The sequence below is a fragment of the Hylobates moloch genome, unplaced genomic scaffold (assembly GCF_009828535.3).
Source record: "Hylobates moloch isolate HMO894 unplaced genomic scaffold, HMol_V3 SCAFFOLD_15, whole genome shotgun sequence".
Classification (NCBI taxonomy): Eukaryota; Metazoa; Chordata; class Mammalia; order Primates; family Hylobatidae; genus Hylobates; species Hylobates moloch.
In genome coordinates, this window is record NW_026652290.1 from 81,332,413 (window position 1) to 81,344,699 (window position 12,287).

Consider the following 12,287-nt stretch of genomic DNA (forward strand, 5'->3'; position numbering starts at 1 on the left):
CAGATTATAAATAACTAGAGAGCTCTAGCTTCCTGCAAAGCCAAGTATTGACAAATACCAGTTCAGCGTTGGTAAAATTTGCACAGTATGCCACCGTGAAGAAAAAGAAACTGAGGTCCTGGTTGCCGAAATAACCAAAGGAAACTTGGGTCATCCTTGGGGCAACCATCCCATGATAACTGTAATGACTTTTGCTTATCTTAGTTTTCAGTCATGAGAAAAAAGTAGATGGGGAGGTTAGGTCTATGGTAACCACAATATAAAGAGCTTTAATCACTCCTTTAAAGAGAAAAAAAAAAAAAGAGGAGATGAGTAAAGAATTTATACAGGTAGTGAAGTCATTAGGTCAGCATCTAATCATGAATTTAATTCATCTCTTGGACTTCTTTTTTTTTTTTTTTTGAGACAGGGTGTCTCTTTGTTGCCCAGGCTGGAGTACAGTGGCATGATCATGGCTCACTGCAGCCCCAAACTCCCGGGCTCAAGTGATTCTCCCACCTCACCTCCTGAAAAAGCTGCCAAGTAGCTGAGAGTATAGGTGTGTGCCACCATGGCCAGCTAATTAAAAAAATTTTTTTTTGTAGTGATGGGGTCTCACTATATTGCCAAGGCTGGTCTCAAATTCCTGGCCTCAAGCACTCCTCTCACCTTGGCCTCTCAAAATGCTGGGATTACAGGAGTGAGCCACTGCGCCTGGCCCAGTGGCCCAGCCAAAAGTTATAAATAATTTTGGAGATATATTTTTTTAAATAGACCAATCTCACCACTGATATTCTTGAGTTTATCAGCGGATTATCAATTGATTCTCCTAACCGACTGGATTCAAACCCTCATCTAGAAGATCCATATGGGGAAAGGATTAGAACACTGGTGATCCATGAACGAACTGAGTTATGACATTTGCATGCAAGTAACCACCAGCTCAGGCATCTAAGAACACACAGAAGTGCCTCAGAGCTGCCCTCAAATAATGCCAAATTCAATAATGTGTTTGGCATGTGTGATGCCAAGAAGCCTCCTCCAAAGTGTTCAATGCAGCTGCAAATGTATGATATCTGTGACTCCCCTAATCTCCATTAAAAGGTCTATTCTCTAAGGCCAAAATTCAAGTCTTCTTGGACTTTTAGAGTACATGTCTCTCTGATACAACTACCTCTAACTCACTATCTTGTGTGGTAAAGTCCCCTGTATTCTTTCAAGAAAACAGGGAGATATAGCAATACATCACTTAGAAGGAGCAAAATGTCCTCACCATTAGAGATTGGTACCCATCATCCATGATGTCTGACCTCCCAGGCTAATGTCTCTGTACAGTACTTTAGCAACTTGGACTCTCTGGAACTTAGTTTGGTTCTAAAAAGTGTACCAATGGAAGGCCTTTTAGAATAGAGAGAGGCAAAATTAGTATTTGGTCATGTTTTTCTGATCTAGGTAGTGATCACTTTGGTAGACATCATCAATTCCATCTCTTTTTTGCCTTCCTTCCACTTTCAGGCCCAACATTCACTTGAATGCAGGAGTTCTGGTTTGTTTAGAAATTCTCTTTCATTTTATGACAACAGCTTCTTGGATGACATCCATAATTGCATTTTTAAAACATCAAAGAAAGTAAAAGCCTATATAGTCAAATAAATCCAACTAAGCTATCTTAGTAAAGAATTTGTACCTTGTAGTTTTGACTGCATTGTTCTTATCTCTTCAGTTTGGTTTTGGTTGATCAAACGAAGATTCTGATTCTCCAATTCCAGCTAAAAGAACATAATGGTATTCTTTTCATATAGAGATAACATTATAAAATTGTACTAATAAATTATAATATTAGAAAATGTTAATATTTAGTTTCTCTACATGTGTAAGCAAAATACAAAGGAAATGATAAACAAATCTCAGATTATTTTATCAGAATAGGCTATCAACCTAGATAATTATGGTATCAACATTTACATTTTTCAGAACTAAGAGTTTTAAATGTTTTCACCCCTTACGCCTTTTCCACTGTAAAATTATTTTAAAGGAAGTGATTTCAGCTTTAAACTGCCATAGAAACGAAAATGTGTGCTTCTCGCTACCAAATATATTAATTTTATGAGATATAGACGTATGTCCTATTATTATTTGAAATTAATTAGAACTAAAATTAACTTATTAGAATAAAGTTATTCACACTGATCATCATGAGTCTATTAATATGTTTAATTTTTAAAATACATTGGATATTAAAATGAAAGCTATCTATATCTCAAGTTTATCAAAAGATAGCAGTATCACCAACCGATCAAAATTTTTTGTTTTACTCAGAGCAATCACATATTCTGATGATGTATCAATTCAAAAGAAGTAAAAGGTAAAGAAAAGGAAAACATATAGCAATAAATACCTCATTTAACTTAACTGTTACCCATTCTTTGATCTTAGCTGCTTTCTCTTCTATTATTTTAGCTTCTTGTATTCTTATTTGTTTCTGAAATAACAATAGCAATTTGTTTGGTTCAAACATAAACTCAATGGTCTGGAAATGTTATACCATAAATATACAAGGCAAATCCACTTAAAACTTGTTTCCAAGTTACTATATCTACTTTCAAATTACCAAATAGATTTTTAAAAGAAAAAATTATTCAGTAGATACAATAAGAAACCACAAAGCCACATGCACGTATTACTAGTTTTAACAACCGCTATTCTCTTTCTCTGAAAGATCATACACTGAAGTCAATCCACTGAATTTATCAACAAAATAAGCCATTTCTGGAAATGGTCTAGGATTTAGGGGTCAACCACGTTGGGGAGAAGAGAATAAGACTCTCCTTAGGGGCATGGCTTTTTTTCCCCCTCAAATACTAGCTTTCAAAGATCCAAGAAAAATAAACATAGTGAAATTCTAGCTCTCATTTACCAGCCTTAAAATCTGGTTATGGTCACAAAACTACTGAGAATGTGTTTACCAAATAAATCACAATAGGCAGGGTCTAGGGGTGGTAGAAAGCTGAAAACCACTGACCTAAAGAAACACTGGTCTTTATCAAGAAATGGGAAAAAAATGCTGAAAATAAACAACTTAACACATTTAACAAAATGATTACATAGTGGTCATATTTAAATGATGTTAAGTGACCATTAAGTACATAACCGCTGTGCAATTTTTTCCTTTTTTTTTTTTTGAGACGGAGTCTCGCTCTGTCGCCCAGGCTGCAGTGCAGTGGCACAATCTCGGCTCGCTGCAAGCTCCGCCTCCTGGTTCACGCCATTCTCCTGCCTCAGCCTCCCAAGTAGCTGGGACTACAGGCGCCCGGCACTACGCCCGGCTAATTTTTTGTACTTTTAGTAGAGACGGGGTTTCATGGTGTTAGCCAGGATGGTCTCGATCTCCTGACCTCGTGATCCGCCTGCCTCGGCCTCCCAAAGTGCTGGGATTACAGGTGTGACTAATACATTTTTTAAACTAGATTACTTGATTCCAATAAAGTGGTTCAAAAATGGTGTACTCATTTCTAAGCAGAAAGATTGGCATCAAATATAAATATTTAAAATGTAATGTTCTATAAACATTTCCAACATTCTAACAATCTGAAGCAAAGATTGGTGGCAAACAATTTACAGACATACCTGCTGATAACCAAATGTTCCCAGCTTAAATACTACATTTAAACTCTAACATCTGGCTGGGCACAGTGGCTTGTGCCTGTAATCCCAGCAGGTTGGGAGGCTGAGGTGGGTGGATCACCTGAGGTCAGGAGTTCAAGACCAGCCTGGCCAACATGGCAAAACCCTGTCTCTTCTTAAAAAAAAAATACAAAAATTAGCTGGGTGTCGTGGTGTATGCCCGTAGTCCCAGCTATTCGGGAGGCTGAGGCACAAGAATCACTTGAACCTGTTGGTTGGGGGTGGAGTTGCAGAGGTTGCAGTGAGCTGAGATCGAGCCACTGCACTCCAGCCTGGGTGACAGAGCAAGACTCTGTCTCAAATAAATAAATAAACTCAAATGTTTGAATATTAACGAGCATTCTCACATCCAAAAAGTGTTAGATCTTGCCTTGGAATCACTCTGAACTTAAAGGAATGCCATTTTACTTGCACCTTTCACCAATAAATGTGATGCAATCCTATGGGTTGACCGAATAAGCAATATTTCTCCCCAAATATAGAAATTTAGGCTCTCTCTTTTTAATCTTTGTGATTATGCACAAATGAGTGCACACACTTAGAACTCTTTATCAAATTCTTCCTAACCTGCTCTTCAAGTTGCAATTCCAAGTTTTGAATGATGTCATCTTTTTCCTGTATTAGCGACTCCAGATCTTGACACTTATTATATAATCTTGTCTCTGATTCACTGGTTTGAATATTAGCTGCTTTTAATTTATCTTCCATAACTTGTACCTAAATTCAAAGGATAAAATATTAAAATTGTGTGTGTACTCAGGTTATCACAGTATTAAACCTAGAATTTTACCTTAATATTATGTAGATTCCTAAAAGACTTCAAAAAGGAAAATATTAAACAGCAAGGTTTAATGTATTTAATGATTATAAAGTCTGAAGCCTATTTCACCAAGTGGTGTTACCTTGGAGGTACATACAAACATAAGAAATTCTCAGAATATTGCTATCATATAAAGTGATGTACATGTTTCCTAGAGCGATGACAATATGCAAAGTGTTTATATGAGTATAGAAACAGAAAGTTTCCAGCCCTCATTTTTTCATATTTTAAACAAAGAGTATAAATAAAGACAGGTGAGTGGTGAGATGAGACCCAGACTGGATGGCCTGGTATAATAATGTATTATGGGAAAAAACTTGAACTTAGGTGAAAAAGAAACATATACACAATGGAAAGGGGGGTGGGGAAACAACCTTAAAGCCCCAAATGATGGAATCACAAAAAATAAAAATGTATTAGGGCCTAGATATAGGTAGGAGAGTGCACTCAATGAGGGCTTCTTGATTCATTCATTTAACAAATATTCACTGAAAACCTGCCAAGTGCCCGGCTTATTCCAGGCCCTGAGAAAGCATCAGCAAATAAACTAGACCCTTAAACCTCTGCCTGCATAGAAATTACATTCTAGGCCTGGCCCAGTGGCTCACACCTGTAATCACAGCACTTTGGGAGACCAAGGCAGGCAGATAGCTTGAGTCCAGGAGTTCAAGAAATTAATTCTAGTGGGTAAGAGAGATCACAAATATAATTAATATTTTTTTTTTAAAAAAAGAACAGTACTTTACATTACTTAGGTGATAGTGATAGAGGCAAGAGGCAGACAAATGCCTAGGCAGATGGGGCAGGTCCCCGGTGAAATCCAACCTTCAAGCTGGAAACAGTCCCCGGTAAATCCTTGAAACAGATTGAGAACCTGCCTTCCCGTTTGGCACACTTTCTTTTGATTGATCCCCATCCTTCACCTATTTTACATATACCTACCCTTTCCTAATTGGTTTTCTACACTATCATGCCCACTTTTGAGTGATGTCTTTACTTTAACCTTTTTTGCATACTCACAAGCCAATCAGCACGCACTCCCTATTCTGAGCCCATAAAAAGCCCCGGGCTCAGCCATATTGGGAACTCTCCTGCTTCGGGTGGGGGGACCACCCCCGGCGTCCCCTCTCCACTAAAAGCTGTTTCACCATTCAATAAAAATTCCTGCCTTGCTCATTCTTTGAGTGTCCGTGCGACTACTTCTTCCTGGTCGTGAGATAAGAACCCAGATCTAGCTGAGCTAAGAAGCAAAAACTCCTGCATCAATAAGGGTAATGGGAAAAAAAAAGAACAGGGTAAAAGAGACTGAGGGTGTTGCTGGAGGTTGAGTGGTGCTTCAAGTTTAATATCTAAGATAGATTGGCCCTGCTTGGATATTCTGTGAAACACATCCAGGCATATAAAATCTCAGAAAGGCATATCTGCATATTGAGTTTGCCAACCTACATGGATTATATAAGTCTATTCGACTCATAGTAAAGTTTAGATTTTCCTATCACCACCTTTTAGTTCTCACTTTTCTCTCCTTTAGTTCTCACTTTGACTCACAAACTTGATCCTTGATTGTAAATGGTCTAGTTGATTGGATGCCTCAGCAGAAACTTCACAAGGAGATCCAAATAAGAGATGTTTGAGATGTTAATGGTAGTAAGAAGGAAAATAAAGTATTGGGTACTGTATACAATATTAAGATTTTCATTCTATATACTCCAAATAGGTAAGAATATAATTTTAGCAATATTTCAGATTATAGGGGCAAAGAGAAAAAAATAATGTGAAAGCATTTGAGAAATTAAAGATGACAGTAAAGATGAAAATCTGAAATTATTAAAAACACTTCTGAAAAGTCACAATGAATCCTTACTTAAAGCTAAAAAATATTTGACTAATGAGGGTTTTCTCCTGAAAAGGTATAAAGGTTAGTTTGGATTTATTTTTTTTAACCATGAATGCCAGGTTTCATCTGTGGGTTCACTGCATAAATGTAAATCAACTCAGATGCCAAAACTGTTCTATTTAAATACCAACCACATGGCTGGAAACTAGGAAAATAAAAGCAGATAAAAAAAAAAAAGTAGAAGAAGAAAAACATACTCCACTATCCAAATGATAATTTAAGTTACCTTAGATTCTAAGAAATATAGTGGGCTTTCTACATGAGCTGAAGGACAAAGATCTGTATCAAGGACAAAGGTCTGCATCAGAAATGATGTCATGCAAAACTGCCCAAGCAGGACAGACAGCTGGACAGTAATCTTAAGATGGTATAGCTATAGCCAGTTCCATATACGGCATTCTGTAGCTGAGGAAGCAGGGAGAGAGGAGCAGAGCCCAAGTCCAAAATGATAGTTCTCCTCTGGGCACAGAGTAACAGAAGTAAACCTCAAGAAAAACAAAAGTAACTGAGTAAGAATAAAAATAAATGCTACCAGACCTACATCTAGTGTCCCTTTATTAAGTTAAAGCAAGCCACCCTACAGACATTGGGTTGCCACATAAAATAGTCCTATTATTGCTTAGGAAAGGTCTATAGACCTGAAAAACTATGGTTTTGAACTACTCTTTTACCCTGAATAACACATTCAATTTGGAAGTTGTTATTATATGAATGAATGCTACAGAGCTCCTTGGATGCATCCTTGCCGTCTGAAGCTCTTTAATTCAATCATTACCTTTAGACAAACAACTTTCCTAGGGAAGAAAAATATTGGCAAAAGGGGCAAAATCTCTTAGAGAAAGAGACCACAAAGTAGTTACAAGCAACCTACTTACCAACTGGTCCTATTAAGACCAAGTTCTGTAGACAGGATTCAGTCTTCCTTGGTAATTAATATGAATAAGAGGTCTACAGAAAAGCTAAGAGGTCCACAGAAAAGCTAAGAGGTCCACAGAAAAGCCAAGATGCCCTTTAAAACATCTCACCACAAGCATATGGAAAATAGCTCACTTGTTTTTCCATTCATTTAACCAGAACCATTTAAGAATTTTAACTACTCAGAGATTGGCCAATAACAAACACCAGTGAATTCAAATTGGTTGTTAAATAAACCCTCACAAATGTGTATACACAGATAGCCTCCAGTGTGGAATGTTTCATGTTTTTAGGCTACTTGGCTTCTTTACTTCTAGGAGAGCCTCTGATTGTATCCACCCACCTCAGCACACCCCTCACCCACTTCCCCCAAACCTTCTTGATCCCAAGGTCCCTAAATTCCTGTTCAGCAAAGAGTTAACTCAGTAGACTTGGGGTGTACAGATCCTCCACACTCCAAAGAAAGGACTGGTCCTTCACTGGCTCTTGGGAGACAACCTCTGATGCCCTGGAATATCTTGACTGTTAAGGCTGCCTTTGTATTAATAAGAGATTTTGCCCCTTTTGCCAATATTTTTCTTGAGCCACACCACATAGTTTATGCTAATGGTGTGACTTATGGTGAGTGCCTGTTTTTTTGTTCACCTGGGGCCCTGGGCCAAAATGTATCAGTTTGACCTCTGGGTGGGCTGGAGACTGACTAAGATCAGTCAGGTGGATACTTCAGGCCTACATGACTGACCTCTACTAAAAATCCTGGACAGCAAGGCTTGAGTAAGCTTATTTGTTGGCAATATTTCATACATGTTGTCACACATTGATGGGAGGATTAAGTGCATCCCTGTGCAACTCCATAGCAGAAAGACAACTGGAAGCTCATACCTAATTTCTCCTGGACACCACTCTATGTGCCCTTTTCCTTTGTTGATTTTAATCTGTATCTTTTCACTGTAATAAACGGTGACCAGGAGCAAAACAGCTTTTCTGGGTCCCATGAGTTATTCTAGCAAATCACTGAACCCAATACAGCTTCCAGGGCTATTTTCCATAGGAGAAAGCAGGAGCTGCAAATATTACTCCCGTTGTAATTATTCATATCACTATTTCCTTCTTCCTATTTCTAACCTCATTCCTGTCCACTATACATAATCAAGATGTGACTGTATTTTTAAGAGGGGGTTGAAACTTTCTATTTCTATATATATATACTGCTGTGGCATGACAAAGATTGCTGATTGTTTCCAAATAGTATGACAAAAGAAATTGTTTAGAGTATTTTAAATCCCAGACTACCTTCCAGTTACTTAAAATTTATGTGTTGATTTGTTTAGATTGTTTAGATTCATATAATAACAACTTCCTTATAGATTCTGGATATTAGACCATTGTTGGATGCATAGTTGGTGATTATTTTCTCCCATTCTGTAGGCAGTATGTTTACTCTGTTGATAGTTTCTTTTGCTATGCAGAAGCTATGGGCAAAGGACATGAACAGACACTTCTCAAAAGAAGACACAGGCTGGGTGTGGTGGCTCATGCCTGTAGTCCCAACACTTTGGGAAGCCAAGGAGGGAGGACAGCTTGAGCCCAGGAGTTTGAGACCAGCCTGGGCAAAAGAGTAAGAATGCATCTCATGCAGCCAAAAAACACATGCAAAAATGCTCATCATCACTGGCCATCAGAGAAATGCAAATCAAAACCACAATGAGATACCATCTCACACCAGTTAGAATGGCCATCATTAAAAAGTCAGGAAACAACAGGTGCTGGAGAGGATGTGGAGAAATAGGAACACTTTTACACTGTTGGTGGGACTGTAAACTAGTTCAATCATTGTGGAAGTCAGTGTGGCGATTCCTCAGGGATCTAGAACTAGAAATACCATTTGACCCAGCCATCCCATTACTGGGTATATACCCAAAGGACTATAAATCATGCTGCTATAAAGACACATGCACATGTATGTTTATTGCGGCACTATTCACAATAGCAAAGACTTGGAACCAACCCAAATGTCCAACACCGATAGACTGGATTAAGAAAATGTGGCACATATACACCATGGAATACTATGCAGCCATAAAAAATGATGAGTTCATGTCCTTTGTAGGGACATGGATGAAACTGGAAAACATCATTCTCAGTAAACTATCGCAAGGACAAAAAACCAAACACTGCATGTTCTCACTCACAGGTGGGAATTGAACAATGAGAACTCATGGACACAGGAAGGGGAACATCACACTCCGGGGACTGTTGTGGGTTGGGGGGAAGGGGGAGGGACAGCATTAGGAGATATACCTAATGCTAAATGACAAGTTAATGGATGCAGCAAACCAACATGGCACATGGATACATATGTAACAAACCTGCACATTATGCACATGTACCCTAAAACCTAAAGTATAATAAAAAAATTAAAAAAAAAAAGAATGCATCTCTACAAAAAAAATTCTAAAATATTAGCTGAGTGTAGTGGCACATGCCTGTGGTCCCAGCTACTCAAAAAGGCCGAAGTGGGAGAATCACTTGAGCCTGGGAGGACAAGGCTGCAGAGAGCCATGATCATGGTGCTGCACTCCAGCCTGGGCAACAGAGAAAGACCCTGTCTTGAAAGAAAAATAATTAAATAAAAAAAAAGAAGATATACAAGCAGCCAAGAAACATATGAAAAAATGCTCATCATTGCTAATCATCAGAGACATGCAAATCAAACAATAATGAGACACCATTTCACACCAGTCAGAATGGCTATTATTAAAAAATTAAAAAATAACAGATGCTGGCAATGCTGTGGAGAAATGGGAACACTTATACACTGTCGGTGGGAATGTAAATTAGTTCAGCCACTATAAAAAGCAGTCAGAGGTTTCTCAAAGAAACAGAAGTACCATTTGACCCAGCAATCCGGTTACTGGGTATATAGTCAAAGGAAAATAAATCGTTCTACCAAAAAAGACACATGCACTTCTCTGTCTATCACAGTGCAATTCACAATAGTAAAGACACGGAATCAACAAAGGTGTCCATCAATGGTGAGTTAGATAAAGAAAATGTGGTATATACACACCAGGGAATACTACACTGCCATAAAAAAGAATGAGATCGGGTCCTTTGTAGCAACATGGATGCAATTGGAGGTCATTATCCTAAGAGAATTAATGCAGGAACTGAAAGCCAAATACCACATGCTCTCACTTATAAGTGGGAGCTAAACATTAAATATACGAGGGCATAAAGATGGGAGCAACAGACACTGAGGACTATGAGACAGGGAGAAAGAGAGGGGGACATGGGCTGAAAAACTATTGGGTACTATGCTCACTGCCTGGGAGATGAAATCATCCATATCCCAAACCTCAGCATCATGCAATATAACCATGTAGCAAACATGCACATGTACCCTCTGAGTCTAAAATAACATTTAAAATTATTTTTAAATATATATATATGAGAAGGGGGGACATGGCCAGATATAAGGCTGTAAATAAGGAGAGGGACACACGGATATTTGCATGTCATGCTATACTACTTGGATGGGATCTCATAAGAAAGGGAAGGCCATATGTTTATAAAATATCTTTTTAAAGCTTCTTAAAAAACTTGAACTCAAGAATGTGTCAAAATTTACTGATATGTTATCAGGGAAATCAGCAAGTTGATTATAATTTTTATATGTTTACTGCAAATTAATTAATCATTCTAATCACATTTACAACACAATTATTTTGGCATAGTACTCCATGATTATAAAGTAAGATTCTTCTTGCAGAAGTTGAAAAGCAAGATCATTAAATAATTTGCTTTCCATATAATGAAGGGTGGGCCTCATACAGCAAAGCATTGCAACATAATATGCATTACAACGTCATGGATATTACAATGACTGAGCAGTATTGATTTATTAAGAGTCAAAAATGACTTCAGGACGGGCACAGTGGCTCACGCCTGTAATCCCAACACTTTGGAAGGCCAAGGCAGGCGGATCACCTGAGGTCAAGAGTTTGAGACCAGCCTGACCAACATGATGAAACACTGTCTCTACTATAAATACAAAAATTAGCCAGGCCACCTGTATTCCCAGCTACTTGGGAGGTGGAGGCAGGAGAAATGCTTGAACGCAGGAGGCAGACGTTGTGGTGAGCCGAGATCATGCCACTGCATTCCAGCCTGGGTGACAGAGCAAGACTCAGTCTCAAAAAAGAAGAAGAACTAACTTTACAGAAAGGCAGGATTAGCTCATGTGTTAGAATGGTCAGAGGCAACTTTAAATGTAGCTGCTACCATGCCTGAATCAAACACAGGCAAGGGATCAAGCCCAAAAGGATAAAATAAAAACACAGTCTCTGATAAAATAGACTTTAAACCAACAAAGATCAAAAGAGACAAAGAAGGCCATTACATAATGGTAAAGGGATCAATTCAACAAGAAGAGCTAACTATCCTAAATATATATGCACCCAACACAGGAGCACCCAGATTCATAAAGCAAGTCCTGAGTGACCTACAAAGGGACTTAAACTCCCACACAATAATAATGGGAGATTTTAACACCCCACTATCAACATTAGACAGATCAACGAGACAGAAAGTTAACAAGGATATCCAGGAATTGAACTCAGCTCTAAACAAAGTGGACCTAATAGACATCTACAGAACTCTCCACCCCAAATCAACAGCATATACATTTTTTTCAGCACCACACCACACCTATCCCAAAATTGACCACATAATTGGAAGTAAAGCTCTCCTCAGCAAATGTAAAAGAACAGAAATTATAACAAACTGTCTCTCAGACCACAGTGCAATCAAACTAGAACTCAGGATTAAGAAACTCACTCAAAACCGCTCAACTACATGGAAACTGAACAACATGCTCCTGAATGACTATTGGGTACATAATGAAATGAAGGCAGAAATAAAGATGTTCTTTGAAACCAACGAGAACAAAGACACAACATACCAGAATCTCTGGGACACATTCAAAGCAGT

The 12,287-nt window shown here is 38.3% G+C and overlaps 1 protein-coding gene across 1 annotated transcript in view; it reads right to left on the bottom strand.

Moving 5' to 3' along the window:
* Window positions 1-12,287, bottom strand: part of PLEKHH2 (pleckstrin homology, MyTH4 and FERM domain containing H2) — a 130,306-nt gene that overhangs the window by 71,801 nt on the left and 46,218 nt on the right. The window contains exons 4-6 of the mRNA XM_058428925.1: window positions 4,231-4,380; window positions 2,378-2,461; window positions 1,667-1,748 (exon numbers count right to left, since the gene is read on the bottom strand). Of these exons, the coding sequence (XP_058284908.1) occupies window positions 1,667-1,748; window positions 2,378-2,461; window positions 4,231-4,380 (316 nt within the window). The remainder of the gene's footprint in view (window positions 1-1,666; window positions 1,749-2,377; window positions 2,462-4,230; window positions 4,381-12,287) is intronic.